General features: G+C 41.5%; 1 protein-coding gene across 10 annotated transcripts in view; it reads right to left on the bottom strand.

Moving 5' to 3' along the window:
- The window catches only part of FRYL (FRY like transcription coactivator), a 555404-nt gene that overhangs the window by 240190 nt on the left and 291926 nt on the right, over positions 1–23288 (bottom strand). For all 10 annotated transcript variants that reach the window (XM_082266339.1, XM_082266334.1, XM_082266333.1 and 7 more), the window contains one exon: positions 6286–6485. In XM_082266339.1, coding sequence (XP_082122465.1) covers positions 6286–6405 — 120 coding nt within the window. In that variant the 5' untranslated portion in view covers positions 6406–6485. The remainder of the gene's footprint in view (positions 1–6285; positions 6486–23288) is intronic.

Here is a 23288-nt window from a genome sequence, read left to right as displayed (position 1 = left end):
GTTAACCATCACATGACATCACTCCTGCAGTCGGCGGACAAAATTCGTGTGCAGTCTTTTGCACTTTTCAGCGGACACGACAGCCCGGGGACAAAAGACGGCCGATCGTTCGGCCGACGATCGGTACGTGTGTACGGGGCTTAAGTAATTAGATTGGCTGCAATACTTTCACAGCCTGCACTGCCTTCGGTCACCACTAGAGGGAGACTCCAGTCCAATCCAGCCGGCTGACCACACACAGGCAGATACAAATCTTACATACAATCTGATGCACTCTAAGGGTTGGGGAGCAGTCAAGCAATTACCACACACTACTAGGATTCCTCCAGCTTTCCTACAAGCCAGAACCCCTGTGTTGATCACTCTTCCCACTGTCCCCACACCCACATACCACAAACAATAGCCTGCCATCACCCAACAGTTTGTCCACAGACTGGTCTGCTGGGACACCACACACACGCAGATCTCCGTCTGGTGTACAATCTGCATGCAATCTGCCAACACGCAGTGCAATTGCATACAGATTGGCATGTATGTATGTACTGTATGTACTGGTATGTATATATATATGTGTGTGCGTGTGTGTGTGTGTGTGTGTGTGTGTGTGTGTGTGTGTGTGTGTGTGTGTGTGTGTGTGTGTGTGTGTGTGTGTGTGTGTGTGTGTGTGTGTGTGTGTGTGTGTGTGTGTGTGTGTATATATATATATATATATATATATATATATATATATATATATATATATATATATATATATATATATATATACTGTATGTATATATACCGTGCATGTGTGTGTGTGTGTGTGTGTGTATAGATATGTTTTCATGTGTCAGAACATGTCATTACGAGTTATTTTAAACTTTAGTTTCACTTTTTAAATTTAGCAGTGCCTGTAATCTCACAATATCTCGTGAGATTACAGGCAGTCCACCCAGTTATACACAGATCACGGCAGTTCTCAGAGAAAAAACTTCTCCTCTGATCACCCTGTGAGAAGTGAAGTTCTCCGCCTTCTAAACTGGGTGCCAGAGGGGATAATTTTTCTCTGAGAACTGCCGAGAATTGAACTGAGAGAAAACTTCTCAGTTTACTAAACGTACACCTTAGTGAGTATGCTTTTGAGATGAAGACCGTGACCGTGATTGGGTAGTCATTCACAGCAAGAAATTAAGAGAGGAGTCCATAGCTGGCAGAACAACATGATTTTTATGCACTTGCAGGGTCTTTAGAGAAGAAAATTCAGAGAAATGCACACATATTGAAGAAATTTATTTTTTCTGACTTTTAAATATTCTTCAGCAGGTTACATTAAGGGCAATGACACATTAGTAAGTTCCGCAATTGATAGAATTGCTAAAAAGAACACTCATCTGCTATTATGGCATTGCTGCCTAGCTGTATGAATCAGTGAAGCGTTGCTTAGTGACTGCTGGTGAGCGAGATTCTTTAGCATTTCAGCCAGCAAGTGCCATAGTAGGAGACGGGCACTCTTTTTTCAGGTTGCTGCTGAGTTGGCACCAGTGGCAAGATTATGAATAGTCCAAAAGATTCCTAAAGATTTTAACTAGAGGACATGTGATGCCCAGCAGGTCACACAGTGAAGATGAAGGAAAAGCAAAGTTGAAGGGCAACAATACAAGTAAACTAGATATGTGCCACTCACCATTACTAACTCCAGGGGGAGCTCAAACTAGTACGCATTGTATAAGATTGCCCTCACATATCCCACACTTGACTGTAAAATCATAGCAATGGGTGCTCCTGGTAAGTGTCCAATCATGGTTGAGTTCCTGCACCTTTTTTCTGAGAAAAAAAGCCCCGATAATGATCATAGTAAATTATCTCTACAGATAGCCATACATGGCTCAGCTGTGCCCTTGATCCAACAGTCCAGTGCAACACTTGGGCCATTGGGAGATAATCCTTACCGTTTGCTAGTGAGCATAGCAAACAGAATTATAGGATGCATCACTAGACTAGAGGAGTTACCAGCAGGAGGTCTTGATACCCCTATATAGATCCTTAGACCGAATTTAGAATACTGTGTCCAGTTCTAGAGACCTCACTTACATATAGAGATTGAGAAGACAGAAAGAGCCCAGTAACAGGTAACAATGGTGGAAGGGCTGAGGAATAAAATATATCAAGAGAGACTGCATGAACTGGATTTGTACAGTCTGGAGAAAAGAACAGAAAGGGAGGACATGAATGAGACCCTTACATACATGAAGAGTGTGAATAAGATTCACGAGGGCAGTAGTTGCAATATGAAGCCAAGATCAAGAACACGGGGATATGACCTCAAATTAGCATGAGGAAAGTTCAAAAGTAATCATTGAAATTATTATTTTACTGAAAGAATAATTGTTGCTTGGAATTGAGTTCCAGCAGAGTTAGCGAGTCAGTCAACAGTACGTGGATTTAAACATGCTTGAGACAAATATGGACTTACACTCAAACAAAAAAGTAAAAAAAAAAAAAAAAAATGGGGCAGATTGGATGGACAACTTGCCACTTGGCCTTGTTCTGCTGTCACTCTTCTATGTTTCTATGAGTAGAAGCAATAAAGTATTTGTAACCCCCCCCCACCCAAAAATGAAAATGGATCCTGTTCCCTTACAGCACAGGTGTCAAACACAAGGCCCGCGGGCCGGATCCGGCCCACCTGGCCATTTCATGAGGCCCTGCACCCAGGGCTTTTTCTCAGCTGGCATGTGGTAGAACTCTGTTCCGCCACCTTCTACTCTTGCAGATCCCCGACTACCCTGCATGCACTCATGGCGGGGCACAGCCTTGCCAACCAATGATCTCCCTGCAAGTGAGAAACAGAGAGAGACACTGAGCCACCTACACTGCTGGGAGGCAGAGGTGGGGGGCTCAAGTCACTGACTTGACTTGAGTCAGACTTAAGTCACCAGTTTGAGGACTTGAGACTTGCTTGACTAAAATTAATAAAAGACTCAACTTGACATTGACTTGGTATTCATGACTTGAGACTTAACTTTGACTTGAGACATATGACTCGAAATGACTTTACTTTAAAGTTATTAAATATTTGCATTTTCTCAAGATGTGTTAAAGCAAAATGAATGTGCCTGTTATGTTTCTGACACCACAGTCACTTAAAACACCTCAGTGTGTTCTGATTTTTAGGACACTAGCTGTTTAAAAGTGGAAATACTTAACATGTTTTTAGTGACGGTGGTGTTGAAACATGACCGGACGAAGGATTTTGAGCTGTTTGGGCATTCAAAGTGTTTCTTTATTATGCCAAGAAAAAAGCACTAAGCAGTTTTGTTAATGTTGGAAATAAAACAAAACCTTTCCTGACCACTGACTTAACTGGTTTAAAGGTGGAAATTGGAGTGGATCAGTATTTTGACTTGACCAAAATAAATGACTTGACTTGATTCGTTTGACTTTTAGCAGGGACTCGACTTGACTTGCTTGCTTTTCGCCACAGTAACTTGGGACTTGGACATGCGTGACTTACTCCCATGTCTGCTGGGAGGTACTAGAGCCAGGCAGATGAGATGTTAGGAAGGTTTTTGGGGGGTGGGGGCACTCTATACTCTGCACACTCCTGAAATCTGAATGCCCTGTACTTCTTATCCCTGCATTCTGTAGTAAGCGTAGCCATAAAACTTGCACTTGCACGCTGTATGTCATACACTCCTCAATCCTGCAGTCTGTACACCCTGAACATTGCAATCTGTACATAGCACGCTTGTGAACTCTACACTCTGTAGACTGCGTACACCTAGGTATCTAAGTAGATAGTCTTATAGATACAACCGGCCGCTTGAGGACTACCCTAATGCTGATGCGGCCCACAATAAAATTTGTTTTGACACCCCTGCCTTACAGCATGCATAACACAGTGCTCATGCTGTGTCATGTGGCCCCTTGTATCATAAAATACCTGACTGATCCTGCCCTCCCCCCATAAACTGACCACGGTTTATCATGGTTGCTGAGCCCTGACACTGTGGTCAGTTTACGTGCCTCTTATCATCTGCAGCTCTCCTGTCTTCCTCCCCCCCCCCCCCCCCGCCTGTCAGCTAGTATGTGTTGCTCTATTACACAACATTAGAAATTACTCTCCACATAGGGGTTCACAACATGTATAGATTCCAATCACATGTGGACTCGATGCTTTTTTGGGAATCCTTCTTCAGGAGCACATGTGACAGATTTCGGGAGGTACAATTACATGCATTAAGTGATACATTTCTCAATTGCAAAGTTGCATTGTTATACATAGATAAATACAGAATATATTATATCAGTACACTGGAACCCAGTCCTAATCTTTAATAGAGTAATATCAGCCAACAGGGTAGACTGGAGTTCATAGCATATGTATGTTGTCCATAGAGGTGCAAATGAAAAAGCCAAGGTGAAGGCACTGCCTCTCGCCTTTCTTTGTTTGTTCCTTGGTCATGACTAGAAAGCCTCTGTATACCTGTCTTTTATAGATTATGTGTACAAGATCATTGGCTGTTTACTCTATTAAAGATTAGGAGTGGGTTCAAGTGTACTGGTATGTTATATTATTTATTTATCCATGTATCACAATGTATCTTTGCAAATTTTTTTTACATTGGCTCCTGGGAGATGGGAGTCAATGGGCTACGGAAACCCGGCCTACAAGCTGTGGGACTCACTTACAATGCACTGCGCATGTGCGAGATCGGGAGGTGTAGCCAGCATGCACAGAATCCTGGAAGAAACTGCGGTTTCAGATGCCCACACTGCAGATGGCCTTACTGTACAGGAACTGCACAAAGTAAGTAATTCATGCTGCACAAACACAAAACAGGGGACAGTTTATAGGATACCTTTATTTAAATGCACGAGCCCCGACTATTCTAGGGGTATTTTAGTTTAAAAAAAATAATAATTTCGGCCAGAACTCCGTATTAAAGAGGAAGTAAACCCTCCTCTGTAACTTGTAACTATTAGGTAAGCCTATGATAAGGCTTACCTATATGTACTGTAAATATCTCCTAAACATGTACCGTTTAGGAGATATTTACCTTACATGCAGCCAGTGACGTCACTGGCACATGCGTTCTGAAGGAACGGCCGCTGGTGCCGTTTCTTCAGAGACCCGTGGCGTGACCGTTGGCTCCCGCGCAGGTGCGCGGGAGTGACGTCACCGCGGCTCCGGCCAATCAGATGGCCGGATGCCGCGATCCCGGAAGACGGGCGGACTGGACATGTCGCCCGTCATACAGGTAAGCGGGCGGCACGGCGGGGGCTCGTTCTAAGGTAAGTATTTCATAATGAGCTAGTATGCGGTGCATACTAGCTCATTATGTGTTTCTCTTTCAGGTTGCAAACCTTTACAACCTCTTTAATGCATGTAATTGTACCTCCTTGACCAGGGATCCTCAAACTACGGCCCTCCAGCTGTTACATCCCATAAGGCATTGTAAAACACTAAAATTCACAGACATGACTAGGCATGAGGGGAATTGTAGTTCCTGAACAACTGGAGGGCCATAGTTTGAAGACCCCTGTCCTACACTGTCACATGTGCTTCTAAAGAAGGATTCCCAAAACACATCGAGTCCACATGGGAACGGTTATCGGAATCTTTGCAAGTTGTGAACCCCTACGTGGAGAGTAATTTTTAATGTTAACAGATTTCTGATGGTACATTATAAAGTTGTTTTTATGGTTCTCTTCTATATGTCCACACACAGTCAGGGACTACATATTCTGTTCATGGTTGCACATGAATTGCTAGGATGTGGACATATAGCACACACAGTCTGGACTTCTCTCCTGCTATAGATCACTTATAAGATCATTTTATGCAATAACCCACACTCAATAACATTGGGTTGTTATATGTAAAAGACTAAGATCATCTCATACACAAAGATTCTGTGGCCCAGGGCTTCACATGATGAACATTCTGTCTGCGACACAATGAACAGGTGAACATTCTGTCTGCAGAACCCAATGTATGATGAATACATAAACAATGTTGCTCACAGGAGCTGCCTGTTAATCTGTGAAATACAATGATTTTATTTAACAATGTACTTCCAAGAGCAAGTTAAAAAGAAAATGAATGAACGAAAAAAGCAGTATAAAAGCTGGGTGGCTTCAAGTGATATACAGCGGTCACTAAGCTTTATTGTTCGGCTACAGGCAATGCAGTACAGAAATTTCTAGGGTTATAGGCAAGGTTACCTTATAGCTGTTCTTCAGGAGATAAAGCGTGCAACGACTAGATAATTAAGCTAGGATGAAAACATCAGAAAAACTCACCAAGGGCTCAGCCATTACAACTTCTATTTTTTTCTCCGCTTGTACAGCGAATTCTGCAAAGAGGTTCTTGATGACATATTCTCCAGGCTTGACATCGGGGTCAATAGTAATATTTGACATTGTGACACTTCTCCTTTCCAAGGTGCAGTGGTGAATGGGAGGGACCCGTTTTTTATTTACAGTGCTGGCTGGGGCAGAAGCTGTGGAGAAAGAACACATAGGTAAGCATCACAGAGGGGTTCGCATACTATTTCTATGGTGGGTGCCAAATATGTCAAAAACCTTGCAGTGATTTAGCAGCAACACTATTTTATTCCCTAAGGCTTCCAGAAATGAAAGGTTTTAGCTTCTTTTACTGTTACCTAAAGAGGTTTTCCATTTTTGATATTAAAAAAACAATACAAAAAATAAATACCCAAAAAACACCTTTACACTAGCAGTTAAGGACATCTGTGATGGTCCATTTAACTGACTCCATGTTTCATACATGGGTACATACTAGTGCGGGAACTTGGCTGGAAAGTTAATTCTAGCTACTGCTCCAGGGACTTAATGATTTCAACCCTTCCCAAAAACGTTGTGCCCTATCTACCAAGATCTTGAAGTACATGAGCAAGTCTGTCCCACCCCAGTACAAGGACCCTGCCAGCAGATTGCAGGAAAGCCAACTGATTTATGTGCCCAATTAGAACCAACATGTAATAAGTTTTAAAATGGAACTGAACATGGTAAATGCGTATCCCACATTTAATGTCTTTGTATCAACAGAAAGGTGGAGAGAAAGAAGGCTTGGAATGGGTAAAAACGATAAACTAGCTGTCACTTGTATTAAAAGCAGTAAAAAGAAAGAAAAAGCCACAATTTTCATACTTCCTTTAATTCAAATTTAAGAATACTCTAAATTTGACCATAGACAAGCTGATCTTGATCGGTCTATCCTTCCCATATTTAATTCCCCGGAGATCTGATGAAATTCTATTGCCACCCTGAGAGACCAAATGGTGATCAGATATGTGGAGATTTTAAACACTGTGCAATAAGAAAAACTCTTATCACACACTCATTCTATCACTCTTTAGTCTCAATCATCATACCTGATGCATATCTTGTTGCTAACTTTTACTGGATCCCATATAGCAACCAGTTTATTCTGAGAATATATCTACTTTATGCTACCTGGCTTACGTTTTTTTGCACCATGTGAATAACCAACTGACTCCCCTTGCTCTAAATACAGAAAAAAAATGGCAAGCAAGGGTCATTTGAAGAATACATACTGACCACAGCAAAACATGTTTCTTCCATTTCAAGAAATTTAACAAAATAACTGGAACCACACAATAATGGAGGTGATACCCCAGGCACCCAAAGTCCACATGTCCTTTTTATCCAGTAGGTTAGAAAATAGAAGCTCACATCTGCTAAGCTGCTATGAGTAAAACGTTGCACAGATTTTATAAATTGGTTGTAAGAGAGGATAAGAAGAAGTGGCAGATGACAACAGTGTGGAATTGATGTTATAGACCCCTGCTGGCTCAATACTGATCACCATAGGGGAGGAAAGTGCTACTAAGCACCAGTCATATGAGCAGAATGAGCAACATCTGTGCAATAGTAAGATTAAAACAACTGGCCACGGAGACGACATACATACTGTATATATAATACAGGTTAGGAATTCCACTTGCTTCAAGTCTATGACTCAAAGTTTTGAAGTCAGAGTTAACTGGGCAACAAGCATTTTCGGAGGGAGGTCAGCAATGGCAAGTTCTAGATTTCTCCTCTGTGCATATTCAAAAATATAAAACCAAATTACAACTTATTAAAAATAAATGTTCACTACTAAATTGAGATTTATGTGCCATGTATGCCTGTCTATTTATAGAGAATTTTCCCACAAGGTAAAGCACGTCATACACTGCTCGAATTTTGTCCAATTCCTTCTGAATCCGCACATAATCAAGCTGTGGTTGGTCTTTGTAGTAAGAGCCAGTCCCAAATTCTTGACTGTACAGTGCTTGCATCCAATCAGATGTTAACAATCTTCAGGTATTCAGCAGCCACTGGAGAAGTGTCTTCTGAATACCTGGCAACTGATATTCATGTGTCCACACTGCTGAATGTAAAATCAATGGATATCTTCTGTTAAAGCGGAGTTCCGGCCTCAAAAACGACTTTGGGCCATCAGCTTGCTGACATTCACCTGCAAAAGAAATGGATAGTCCCGATTTTTTTTTTCTTTACTTACATTTTTTTTGAAGAAAGTATACTTACCTTACTTCTACTTCCTCCCTCTGCGGCCGGGGCCCGCGCCGTCACTTCCTGCTTGCGTTGACTCCTGGGAGCTGAACGTCATCGCTCCCAGGAGTCAATGCGTCTGCACCGGCCCCGCTCGTCAGTTCCGGTGCAGGCGCGCCATTCCCTGCTAAACAACTTCATGTGCAGGGATGACGCGCCTGCCCCGGAAGTGACGAGCGGGTCCGGTGCAGGGCATTCTGGGACAAAGAGGACACGGAAGAGGACGCCCTAGCTTCAGCTGCCCACACCTGAGATGGCAGCGCTGTACCAGAAAATTTCAAGGTAAGTATTTATTCTAAAAGGTAAGTGCGACCTGGGACAGTTCAGAGGCTATCCGTTTTGAAATGTACTAGCCCCGACTATCCCGGGGGTATTTTTTTTAAAAAAACATTTCCGAGGCCGGAACTCCGCTTTAAGCTGGTGGGAAATTTGAAGTGTGTATGATGGCGAAGTGATAAGCCTCAGATGGAAGCAGTCACACTTTCTTTCCTGGGCTGTATACTACTTCAGTGCAGTGGCACTGGCCACAGTGAGAAGAGAGAGGACGGCTTCCATCGTACATTTCCACACAGGTTTTTTTTGCTTTGTAAACTCCTTTGAAAAATAATGTTGAAAATTATTATTAATAATGATATAGATGACACATGGAAAAGGAACTCAATTGACCCTCCATAACGAACTTTTAACTGAGTGGAGGGTAGAAAACCACAAATGAAAATTGTGGCAACAAATTCACAGCTAATGCTCCATGAAGTGCATGCCAGCAAGACTGGCCAGGGTAAACACACCCTCAGTGAGTGGCACAACAGCTGTTCCTGGAAGAGATCACGAGGGCTGGGCACATAAAAAGATATCAACATTCCTTCTCTTGGGATTGGCATGGCAATGTAGAGAATCCAGAGAGAAAACTGTACGAGACTACTGCTAGCTATGCCACATATTCCAGAAATATTTGCATTTCTAAGGGTTAAAAGAAAACAATGGAGAATAAGCACATTGAATGATGAAAATATGCAGGCTGAATCACATAATTCTTCAATGCTGTGTTTCCAGCATGCTGAAAAAATTCTAAAACCAAGATGCTAAAGATTCATGATAATTAAGATAAAAAGCAATGCTTGGTACATACTGGGAGAAAAGACATACAGTACATCTACCATAATGCATTAGGAACATAATATACGAAGAAATAAATGGATTTGTTTTGTTAGTATAGAAGACTGGTCTGTATGTGATCTAAATCATAAATACTGATGGTTTACATATTCTGTTTAATAATTTATTTTAATAAATGGGGAAGACCTTGCACACCATTTATCTGCACCCCGGGTGTGAAGTAGACACCTTCCTTCAGTCTGGACCTGCATCCTGTGTCACATGGACTTAATTACCTCCCCCCCCCCCCTTACTGAATGTCATCCCAAAATTTACAAGACGGAAACATACTTTAGATACTGACTTGGGAGTAAATCATAGTTTACCAATATAACATCATCACAAGCTATCAATACCACCCCCTATACAGGAACTAATAGAGGTGTGGATCCACATGGAGACTCCTAGTCTTTGATATTCAGTTACAGACCTGAATTGTAATTAAAACAATAGTATAACAAGACATGTGAGGTAAAGGTGGGATGCTATAATATACAGGGGGACCAAAAGAGATATTATGCTTTGGTGTTGTTATCAGCTTGTTAAATATCAGATAGAAGATAGCATGTATGGAAGGTATCTGCGGTGACAATTACCAGGCCTATAACGCGTCCATATGGTTTTATATGAATGTCTTATGGTGGATTTTTAATTATTTCAAATAATACATTGATTTTATGCAGATGCAAATATGTGTACCTTTAAAGTCCCAATAATTCTTGTACAGGTATAGGCTGAAATAGTAGGAATGATGGAAGAGCCCTGGGATAGGGAATGGGTCATGCACATCACACACTAAATGTGATTGGCAAATATGTATTGTATCCATCTGGAGAAGTGTTGTCATAGATAAATTACCCTATGGAAGGCACTTCTAAGAATGTTAGTGGCTCAGCTGTTATACTATTCCAAAAACTCTGATTTTATATATATATATATATATATATATATATATATATATATATATATACACATATATATATATATACATATATATATATATATATATATATATATATATATATATATATATATATATATACATATACACACACACACACACACACTATATAATAGCAAAAGTATTGGGTCACCTGCTTTTACACGCACATAAACTTTAATGGTCCTGACGTCAACCTGATAGAACTCTGGGATGAATTATAGCTGAAACTGCGAGCCAGGCCTCCTTGTCCACATCAGTGCCTGGCTTCACAAATGCGCTTCTGGAAGAATGGTCAAACATTCCTTTAGACACTCCTAAACCTTGTGGACAGCCTTCCCAGAAGAGTTGAAGCTGTTCTAGCTGCAAAGAATGGGCAACTAAATATTGAACCCTACAGACTAAGACTGGGATGCCATTAAAGTTCATGTGCGTGTAAAGGCAGGTGTCCCAATACTTTTGGTAATATAGTCTATACAAGACAGTTCTGCATGTGCAGTACATGATAGGGAACAATTTGAGAACAACTCAAGGAAGGAGATGGATTGGAGCAGGAGGTTGTCACTCACAAACAAGAGTAGTCTTCAGTCAGTTCGGGCTCCCTGCTGTGGAGCAGTATTGTTGCAGAAGCGGCATGTGCAGACAAGCAAATCCAGGCTTGTACGGCCTTTTATAGATAAGCACTCTGATCAGGATGATCCATCAGGGAAATTCAGTCTGTACTGAAGCAGGGTCTACTCAAGTAGCTCTCAACCTAAAATATGCTGTACATAGTATTCAGCATATGACAGAAGACTATCCAAGACATTAGAAATAGTAGAGGAGATGATCAGAGACTTCAGACATGCAAAAGAGATGGTTGGAGACTAAAGACTCACTGCAGGAGATGGAGACTGGGGACAAATGACATGAGATTGCTAGAGATATCAGTCATTCCAGTTTGATGTAATTCCACTACTGACTGCTGGGGTCTACAAATGGAGGTTCAGAAAATTCCAAAGAGCTGCATGTGACCCTCAGGTTTCAGGAGGCTGCATATTGTTTATATTTATGTGGCTCTGAAAAACCCTGAGGGCAAAACAGCGTATTTTTTTTTGCCACAAACATACTTATGTAGATGAATTTAAATTGGCAGCACTTCTACCTCCAAGCTTTGACTCCACTATCATTGAACTGTTTTCCCAGTTACCCACTAAGCTACTGGATGCTACCCTGACCTGGTGAGGGCAGTAGACCTCATCTACCTCCATTCCGCCTTCTTTTCTTCTTTCTTTGATGTAGGTTATTTTTTTTGCTTACGTTGCAACCCAGATTCTCTGGATTGACTGTTTGTTCCAAGGGCTTTCAAAGCCCAGAAGTCTACATTGCTCTAATTTTTCAGGGCCTGAGGCAAGGGTCTTTACCCTTGTTGGGTGCCATCTGTAATTTTTCTGTGTTAGTGTTATACAGTGCAATCGGACAGCATTCACCGCATTTCACTTTTTCCACATTTTGTTATGTTACAGCCTTATTCCAAAATGGATTAAATTCATTATTTTCCTCAAAATTCTACAAACAATACTCCATAATGACAACATGAAAGAAGTTTGTTTGAAATCTTTGCAAAGTTGTTAAAACTAAAAAACAAAAGACAATCACATGTACATAAGTATTCCCAGCCTTTGCCATGACACTCATAATTGAACGTGGATGCATCCAGTTTCCACTGATGGTCCTTGAGATATTTCTACAATTTGATTGGAGTCCACCTGTGGTAAATTCAGTTGATTGGACATGATTTGGAAAGGCACACACCTGTCTAAATAAGGTCCCACAGTTAACAGTGCATGTCCGAGAACAAACCAAGTCATGAAATCCGAAGAATTGTCTGTAAACCTCCGAGACAGGGTTGTATTGAGGCACAGATCTGGGGAAGGGTACAGAATAATTTCTGCAGCATTGAGGGTCCCAATGAGCACAGTAGTTTCCATAATCCATAAATGGAAGAGGTTTGGAACCACTAGGACTCTTCCTAGGCTGGGCCGCCCAGCCAAACTAAGCGATCGGGGGAGAAGGGCCTTAGTCAGAGAGATGACCAGGAACCACATGGGCACTCTGAGCTCCAGCGTTTCTTTGTGGAGGGAGAGGAGGACCTTCCAGAAGAACAACCATCTCTGCAGCACTCCACCAATCAGGCCTGTATGGTAGAGTGGCCAGACGGAAGCCACTCCTCAGTAAAAGGAACATGACAGCCTGCCTGGGGTTTGCCAAAAAGACTCAGACCATGAGAAACAAAATTCCCTGGCCTGATGAACAAAAATTGAACTCTTTGGCCTAAATGGCGTGCGTCATGTCTGTAGGAAACCAGGTACCGTTCATCACCTAGCCAATACCATCCCTACAGTGAAGCATGGTGGTAGTAGCATCATGCTGTGGGGATGTTTTTCAGCAGCAGGAACTGGAAGAGTAGTCAGGATTGAGGGAAAGATGAATGCAGCAATATAAAGAGACATCTTGATAAAAACCTGCTCCAGAGTGTTCTGGACCTCAGACTGGTGCAAAGGTTCATCTTCCAACAGGACAACAACCCTAAGCACACAGCCAAAATAAAAAAGGAGTGGCTACGGACAACTCTGTGAATGTCCTCCAGTGGCCAAGCCAGAGCACAGACTTGAACCCGATTGAACATCTCTGGAGAGATCTGAAAATGGCTGTGCACCGACGCTCCCTATCCAACCTTATGGAGCTTTAGAAGTCCTGCAAAGAAGAATAGGAGAAACTGCCCAAAAATAGCAGTGCCAAGCTTGTAGCATTATATTTAAAAAGACTTGAGGCTGTAATTGGTGCCAAAGGTGCTTCAACAAAGTATTTAGCAAAGGCTGTAAATACTTATGTACATGTGATTTCCTTTTTTATGTTTAATAAATTTGCAAAGATTTCAAACAAACTTCTTATACGTTGTTATTATGGGGTATGGTTTGTTGAATTTTGAGGAAAATATTAATTTAATCCGTTTTAGAATAAGCCTGTAACAAAACAAAATGTGGAAAAAAGTGAAGCGCTGTATGGTAGTGTATCGCTATGTTACGGTATGCATTGTACTTGAAGTGGGTGCGAATCCCACTCTGTATCGTAATTGTACCAACTTTGTCGATGTTGTGGTTTTATCTGCTCTTTAATAAAAAGATTGAAGGAGAAAATTGGCAGCCCTTTGCTGAGTGGACTGAGTTCTTGGAAAGCTGAAGGCTGAATTTGAACGGTAAATTGCTTCAGATTCGTTGGGCTACAGAGCGCCGCCTATTCCCACACCTCTCTGTCAACAAGGTAAAAGAAAAAAATAATCCTGGGATGTGCTCTATAGGGGGAGTGGAAGGTCATAGATTAAGATTTAAAAAAAAAAAAAAATCATGGTTCATTAAACAGGAAGTAGGGAGTGCTTGCATCGAATTTCCATTGTGTAAAACAACTTGCTCCAACTGTCACCTGCCACAAAGCATCCAACGTTTCTGAAGTCACCCCAGAAAGGAAGTTCAGTGAAACAGACCACCTGCAAGGAGGCCACAGCGTACAATAAAACAAATGTTAGCCTCAACTATTGTCCGATGGACAAATAAAATCAAGATAACACCAAACTTCAAAGAATAAATAAGCCGGGCTCTGCACGACCAAATTCTACAGGATGACAGGGAACTTCTTGAAATATTTGAGTCTTTGCAACACGTTCCAAAAATAATATTTAGACAAGGAAAATCGACTTGAATTCAATAGTAACAATGCACAGGGATACTGCAAGCCACTGAGAACGAATGAAAATCTAAAAAACACACAGTTAAACTAAAATAAAGCAAGACATTGATTGTTGTGGACAATAGCTCAATTTTTACTTCCATATATCAGCAACACAGGGGTTGATTTACTAGAATTCGAGAGTGCAAAATCTGGTGCAGCTGTGCATGGTATCCAATCAGCTTCTAACCTCAGCTTGTTCAATCAAGCTTTGACCAAAAAACCTGGAAGCGGTTTGGTTTCTATACACCAGGTTTTGCATTCTCCAGTTTTAGTAAATCAACCCCACTATGTATTATTACTGCATTAGCAAATAAGATCAGAAGACGTATGTGATTAGTAGGGATCGACCAATTATCGGTGTGGATGAAATTCACTTATTTTGAAGTATTGGTCTCGGTCACAAATTTGCCGATTTGGCAGATTGGCGATTTTGTTTCAAGTGGTTGTACCGAAATTATGCCTGCAGCTACAGACATCACTCCTGTGGTCACCCTATGTGGGCACGACTTGCATATGCGTTCGATTCTGCGTGAGAGCTCGGCGGGACTGGGTGCTTTAAGTTTTTTACTTATTTAGTTTACCTTTTATTTTTATTTATTAATGTAAAAATCCCATGTAATAGAAATAAGCAGGAGAGGTCTTTTTTAATGCGAGACCTCAGATCTCAGATTTAAAAGCAAAGAAAAAAAAAAAATTTTTTTCAGCAAGAAAAAAAATGGACCCTTTAAGGCCGTTGGGTGGAAGCTACTTATGACATCGCTCCAGTCTTACAAGCCCATAGAGTCGAGTGGGGGGCCATCTTGCCCTCACTCGACTTCCTGCCTGGGACTGCAACGGACCGGATCACTTTCCCCACTACCGACGGCTCCAGTAAGCAGGAAAAATGACCGGGAAGCAACAGTTTCTGCCATAACACCGGTATTTAACATCAAAGTACCGACGTAAAACTGCGGTGGGTGGTCCGGAGGTGGTTAACCACTTCCTGCAAACCGACATATCTGTACGTCAGCTTAAAGAAGTGGTTGTACTGGGGTGATGCCTGCAGCTGCATCGTTTAGCAGTCTACCGTTTTTTAAAGCCAGCGGTCGGCTTTCTGGTGATAACAGGTGATGCGGCTCAGCAGCCGATTGGCCGTTATCCCAGCGAGCGGGAGGAGACACGAGGGGACGCCCCCCACTCCGACTCCGGCCGCTCTGCCCAGGTCTCCTGTCCAACCAGGAGACCCGAGCAACCAGCAGTCACACCTGCCGGCTTAGAGTCCCAAGTGAAGCTGGATTCCGCTTCGATCGGGTCTCCAATCAAGGAGTTTACTCGGCTGCTAACGACACTGATTTGAAAAAACTGACTGTATTAAAAAAATGCAGTTTCGGAGTTTTGAATACTTTGAAGTGCATTGGAGGGGTTTGGGGTCCTCTAGACCCCAGATCCTTCCATTTAGAGTACCTGTCACTGCCTATTACCGTCACAAGGGATGTTCTTGTGTCAGCAATAAAAGTGATTTGATTTTTATTTATTTTTTTTTGGAACATTGTTAAAAATAAAATAAATAGGGAAAACAAAAAAAAAAAAAATGTTAAAGCGCCCCCATCCCCGTGAGGTCGCACACCAAAGAAAACGCATATGTAAGTCTTACCTGAAAATGTGAACGGTGTTCAAATCACACAATAAAACATCACCTATGGAGATTTTTATGTACCATAGTTTGTCGCCATTCCACGAGTATGTGCAATTCTAAACAGTAACAGGTTAGGTATATATTTACTCAGCGTGACATCATCTTTCACAATATACAAAAAAATTGGCCTAACTTTACTGTTTAGGTTTTTTTTTAATTCAGTGAAGTGTATTTTTTTTTTCAAAAATATTGCTTGGGAGTTCAAATGTTTAGGGGTTCTAAGTAATTTTCTATCAAAAAATACTGATTTTAACTTGTAAACAACAAGTGTCAGAAATAGGCCTGGTCCTTAAGTGGTTAACGAGCCAACTCTTAAAAATCTTCTTGATGAACTGGCCAAAATTTGCTATGTGGGTGGCTCTGACAGCTCCCTCCTGTCCGACATGCTTCAACTGAAAGTCAATAAAGCCAGGTGGAAAATGGTTAGCCGAACAGTGACTGCATCCAATCAGATGAAGCTGCTGTTCAGATACTCTGGTCACTTGGTGCAGGTGGGAAGGAAATCTGCAAAGACTCGTTCACATGGGTGTACAAGGGGCAGTAAAAACAGGCAGTTGAGCGGCAGTTTCACTGCCCCTCAACCGCCCCCTTAAGCTTCAATGGCAGCATAATTGGGTCACACACATGCCATGGCCGCAAGGCTTTGTTTCTCATAGCTGTGGCAAAAATTATACCCCATGTGGCCTGCCTGTGACAAGCCTTCTGGAAAGCAAGTCACCATGGATCTCTATCAAGAGGGGTGGCAGGGGCTGCTGCTATTGTGAACAAGTTCTTAGTGAAACTACAGGAAGTCCTCTCTCCTACCAAGCAGAGCAGTGCTGTCTGCCAGAGCTGGATGAAAACCAATACAAAAACCTTTACCAGGTGAAACAGCATATATATTTATTATATATATATATACCAGTTTGCCAGGAATTCAGCTTTAAATTAGAAAGATCTTACAAAACTGAGTTTTCTAATCCAGTGATGATTGTATAGGAGATTGGAGATGATTACTAATCTGAGAATTTCCCAGAAGGAGGAATTGCGGCTTATAACTGCAAACACTTATTCCATAAAATAGCGAGCCCTTAGTGGAGCTTGTTCATTTAACGTGCTGACAACTTGACAGCTGAACATTATGAGAAGTGCACTCCTGTTTTCCTCCTCATTTCCCCGATTGCAATAATTACCTCCATTATGAGCAGGGTTTGGGGCGGCTGGAAAACAATGCAGTTGGAGATGCTTCCTTTTGCACCACTGTAGTGTACGTTCCCAGATTTCCCATATAGCAGAGAACAAACAAACACGGCATTGTTTGATGGGAATATTGTGCGGTGTTCATTGAGCTGTCAATTTGCAATTCTGTTTGGTTTGCTATTGTCTGTAGAAAATAGAAGTGCCGGACCTCATTCACCAGAAATGTAAGATTTTTTTACTCCTGAGATTTACTAAACAGCTCAATTCCCATTCTATAATGGACGGGCCAATCTGATAAGACCGATGGAATATTTAACAAGTAAATCACTCTTAAAGCCTAACTCAAGTTTGGTATAGACGGGGGTCTGGGGACCAATGCCAGAATTTTTATTACCAGAAAAAAAAAAAAAGGCAGAAAGAAAGAAAGAAAAAAGTAACACAAGTAGATTCCTCCATCCACTATACCAGGTGGATGGAGGAAACCAACCGCCCTTCTTCCCCCCGCTGGGACATTGTTTTCCGACAGTGGCACCCTCTGCTGTTAGAACACACCGCTCAGCGGCTGTAGCTGCTGATCCAGAAAAAACCTCCAACAGAAGTTGATCAAACTTGGGTTAAAATTTGGTTGGTTCAGTAGACATTTTGATCTTGCTCTGGTGTCACAAGGATAGAAAGTAAGGAAAAATCTCCCAGTGAAGACAAAGAAAGCAATATAGACTTAGCAGAGGATCTTACCAAAGCTGTAAAAAACGAATAAAAAAAATAAATAAAAATTGCTATGCTTTAAATTGCTATGCTTTACATTACACCTTCACTGTAAGGCAGCCCATAGTCAGCTTTTTTCGTTCTTTCCCGCTGAACTATTGTATTCTGACAGATGGAAGCCCTCCTTGCCGAGTGTTGAAGGCTATAGTCTGCAGTGCTGATCGAGTGGTGAATATCTGACAGGGAGGTTGTACAGACATCAATTAGTGGATAGACTTCTGTACAACCACAGTGCCCATACATAGAACAAAATTAGGCCGGCCCCTGCTGAACAAGCCGAATTTAAATCCATGTTCGGTCTGCTTAAGGATTTTGTCATCGGCAATCCTCCCACCATGTATAAAATCACTGAATCTCAGATTTAAAAAAAAAAAAATAATAATTTTTGAAATCTGATCAGGAAGAATGGGACAACCGAGTTTGACCTGGATGCACAGGCTCTGTGTCAGAATCCATGCACCCATCTCGGGTTACCTGTCAAATTCAGGGGTGGGGATGAGTCCATACAGCCAAGGCATGTCCATTTACAAATATGGACTGCCTATGCACAGCTCAGTGCTAGGACAGAAAAGTAAACAAAGGGCACCGTACATGGAGCCCATGTGAATGACTCCTCAAGCACAAAAACAGGCCCTGTCTCTTAGCAGACATAAATAACTATATTCCCATTCATTTTAATGCTGCAGTACTGATGACTGTTTGACCTGCTTTGTAGTGCATTTCTTTAGACAAAAAAGAACAGAAAAGCAGGTCAGCTGTACCCGTGTGCTTCATTTTGATTTAAAAAAAAAAAAGGTTTTCTAGGCAATACAGCCAGAAGAAGAAATGACACAGACTACCGGAAGACAAAGAGATGGACAAATCCCTTTTATAAAATGCTCCCAGGAAAGTAGCACTGCACTGCAAAGCAGCAATAATCTCTTTATTTCTACAATTTTTAAGATTAATAACAAGTAACATGCCTGTCATCATAGACAAAGAACAATAGAAAGGTGGCACTACCAGTGAAGGGTGTCAAGGGTCTAGTACGAACTGTCAGCCTATAGGTGCCAGCATGATCCATGGATCTACCGCTTCATCTATGCCAATGTTCACATGCCATCTCTAAGGTGCAGAACAAGAGCCAAACTTTAGCGTAACGTTTCAAAAATAGAAGTGAGTGCTATGTAAAAAGTCTCAGACAGACTCCATTGTGTAGGTTATATTTGATGCAAATCCACATGTATTTTTTATTATTTTTAATTTTTCAGTAAAGTCAGAAACTGGCTTTACCAGACTACGGAAAATGGAGCCATGCGAGTTAGAGATAACACAACTATTCAATGAAAATAAAAGATTTTAGTGGTTACATAAATACTTAATGCAGAAAAAACTATCCCCCACCTACATAATGGTTTGGTATGTGAACTGAATGTTTTGATGAAATACCATGTAGTAAAATAATTGAAGCTATTAGACCCCTTTTATATGGCTCCATCTCAGGAGATTCTAGACTTATCCCCTAATAAGTTGGATCAGAACGGAAACAGATGTCACGTATACAACATTGGTGTTCAATCCATTTTTCCTCCATCTTGTGATCATGTAATCACTGTGGGAGGCTGGATGTAAACATGTGTCCACCTAGCCTTTATCTACCCACATCCAGTCAGGTTCACAAAAGAGAACGTGGACACAAACCTATTGCCTTCAACTCAACAAACCTGAACAGAACCAATGTAAGTGGATGTAAACAGATAGACATCCACATACATCCCACCACCTATACAATGTTTTTGACTTGTCCAATCATGGGTAAAAAGGTACTGACAGAATGCACCTGTGAAAATTACCTTAAAGTCGTTTTACACCCTTTAATATATTAGCCTTAGTACAGAATTTACATTGCATTTCTCAGCTTCCAGGAGGCAGGGATCTGATGTCACACACTACACAGCATAGAGCAGGGAGCTGGGTGTAATCTGAGACCCAAGTGTAGGTAATGGACAAACCCCCTCCACACATTTATAGGTAGGTAAACATGCACAGCTGCTGTGGTGTTGCCTGATTGTCAGGCTGTCACTAAGTGCCGGTTCACACTACGTCGCTCCGACTTAGGGGGCGACCTGTGAAGTCGAGTGCAGCGCGACTTCGGCGTGACTTGCATGGACTTCATAAAATGAATGTCAATGCAAGTCGCCTCCAGGTCGCCCCGAAGTAGTACAGGACCCTTTTTCTAAGTCGGAGCGACTTGTGTCGCTCCTATTAGAACCGGTCCTGTACTACTCAATGACCGCGACGGTGCACGACTTGCCAGGCTGACCAAGTCGCCTGACAAGTTGTATTAGTGTGAACCGGCAGTAAGTGTTCTGTGTGTATATGTTTATTGAAAAAAAAAAAATAAATAAAAAAAAAAAAGAATTTTACTAAAAATAAAAAACATGCACCGCTGAGGCTGTCAACCACAGACTGTGTGCTGGAGCTCCCCCTCACTCATTGCCTTTGATCCCTTGGAGTCGGCATTAGCGGTCAAAAATAACACATGCCAATAGCAGAGCAAGCTGGCAGCAGACAGAAACCACATGAAATGCTTTGAATAGAGGAAAGTACACACTACAGAATGATACTTTTTTCATTTTTCATGTCAGGAGGGTTACATCCACTTTAAGTAGATTCACATACGTGTGTTGTGGTAAAATGTAGGTTTGTACAGAAAGTATAAGCACCTCATGGCATAAAAACAGCGCACTGCAACACCCCTGCATTTTAGCACACCATAGCACAGAGGTGAACATTGTGGTACACTAAATTGGAGGCGTATTTTTAAAATAGTTTTGTTAAACTTGACTTCCTCTTTAGCATTTTTTAATGGGAACATATCCAAAATAAATTTTTGTAGCATTTGCCTTGATCTTCTTTTTAACACTTCTAAATTTATTTAAACTGGCGTGGCTTAAATAGAAACGTTGGATTTCCAGACAACACATATTTTCAGTTATTATTGCAAGGTTTACCTTATGATCATTGGTGGTGTGAATTTTACATTTTTACAAGCTTCTACTTCCCCTCTTTGTTATTTTATTAAATGTAGAGATCTAAAGATTAGCTACTAGATGCCGGGAAGACTCACTGCTTCAGTAAGGCATTTGCAGTACATTTCTGGCTACATGTGTGCTACATGTAGTTGGAAGCCCTGCTCCAAATTCATGAAAACCCTGCAACATTATTTCTGTTAGTTGCAACAAATTCTACTTCTAATTTGCAACACTTTTAGGGCTCTTTCACACGGGCGTTCCGTATGTCCGTTTTTCATCCCATCCGTTTGCGGATGAAAAACAGACATAATGTATCTCTATGTAAATACGGATGTCATCGGATGATCAGCCTCTGACATCCGTTTTTTGTCAATTCAGTTCAGTTCAGTTTTTTTGAACGGAGGAGAACCCTATTTTTTCTTCCTTTCAAAAAACGGAACTGAAGCAAAAACGGATGTCAGTGGTGTCATCCGCAGACATCCGTATTTACATAGAAATGCATTATGTCAGTTTTTCATCCGCAAACGGATGGGATGAAAAACGGACATACGGACCGGATGACACAAGTGTCATCCGTGTCCGTTACAAAAAAAAAAAAAGGACCTGATCGGGCAAAAAAAAAGGACCGCCCGTGTGAAAGAGCCCTAACTGTGTGGTGCCATTGTTGCAACAAATCCATAAAGAAATAATTTAATATTGGTGATAAGGAAAGAGGAGGTAAACAAGACCTCCACGCTGGAGTAAATCATTAATTTTGATGCACGTCTAATTATGGTTTCTCATCTATAAAACAATTTGGTGATAAAATTTGGCTTTAATTTCCCCAGGAACTGATATCGGAACCATTGCTATTACCCTCCCAACTTCTCCAAATAGCTTCTCTGTCTGTAAAACTCAGCCACTTACAAGGAGGGATTCTTGGGACAGTTCTGTTAGAATTGTGACAGATTTCTATACACGCCTGGCAGCCATCCTGGCCACTGGCATGCATTGCCTGAACAGCACTGGTGCACCAATCCTAGCCTTCGGCACTGTTTACTTTTTTTTTGGGATAAATTTGAATGCAATGTCAAGTGACATCGCAATCTGCTGCGCTAAATAAAAGTATGCATAGACTGCTACAATGCAGTGGTATGAACTGACACCATAGGAAACATGGCTTATTGCCTTGTCATGCTCTGGGACTGTGCCCAGCACACACGTACAGTATATGCATCTGCTTAAAATGTTGCGCTGCGCCAAGACAGGTCTCTAAAGAGTATCTACCACACTCTATGAAGTCAAGGTCTGTGTTAACCGCAATGGATTTTAGGCATGCAGTGGGTTGGCAGACCCACAGACCTACATTGTCAGAAGAAGTAGTAAAGTACAATCCTTGTAAAGCTCCGCAAACCAGGAAACAGAGCCTATGTAAGGAGCAATTATGGCTGACCCCCCCCCCCCACCCCCCATTTATATTACAAACTTTACACAGAAACAAGTTATTCTGAAAATGTTGCGCTACAATGAAAATTTCTCTTATATGTTAAAAAAAAAAATTAATAGCATGCATTCCCGGACAATGTCACAGTTGGAAAGCAAATAAAATGGCCTGTTTATTATTTTACAATAACTTCTGACCTGTTAAGCATCATTACAATAAGCAGGACTGCACGCAAGACCACTTAAGGGTTCAAACACTCCCAAAACTGCTCCTGAACCCCCCTTCCCCAATTCACAAACTACTCCTAACCCCTCAATTTACAAATTACTCCTGAACCCTCAAATTACAAACTACTCCTGACCCCTCAATATACAAACTTCTCCTGACCCCTCAATTTACAAACTTCTCCTGACCCCTCAATTTACAAACTACTCCTGACCCCTCAATATACAAACTTCTCCTGACCCCTCAATATACAAACTTCTCCTGACCCCTCAATATACAAACTTCTCCTGACCCCTCAATTTACAAACTTCTCCTGACCCTTCAATTTACAAACTACTCCTGACCCCTCAATATACAAACTTCTCCTGACCCCTCAATATACAAACTTCTCCTGACCCCTCAATATACAAACTTCTCCTGACCCCTCAATTTACAAACTACTCCTGACCCTTCAATTTACAAACTACTCCTGACCCCTCAATTTACAAACTACTCATGACCCCTCAATTACAAACAACTCCTGACCCTTCAATTTACAAACTACTCCTGACCCCTCAATAT

This window comes from Pelophylax lessonae, assembly GCF_965119305.1.
Source record: "Pelophylax lessonae genome assembly, chromosome: 1".
Lineage (NCBI taxonomy): Eukaryota > Metazoa > Chordata > Amphibia > Anura > Ranidae > Pelophylax > Pelophylax lessonae.
Note: the sequence above shows the minus strand (reverse complement) of the source record. Positions and strands in the feature narration are given on the sequence as shown.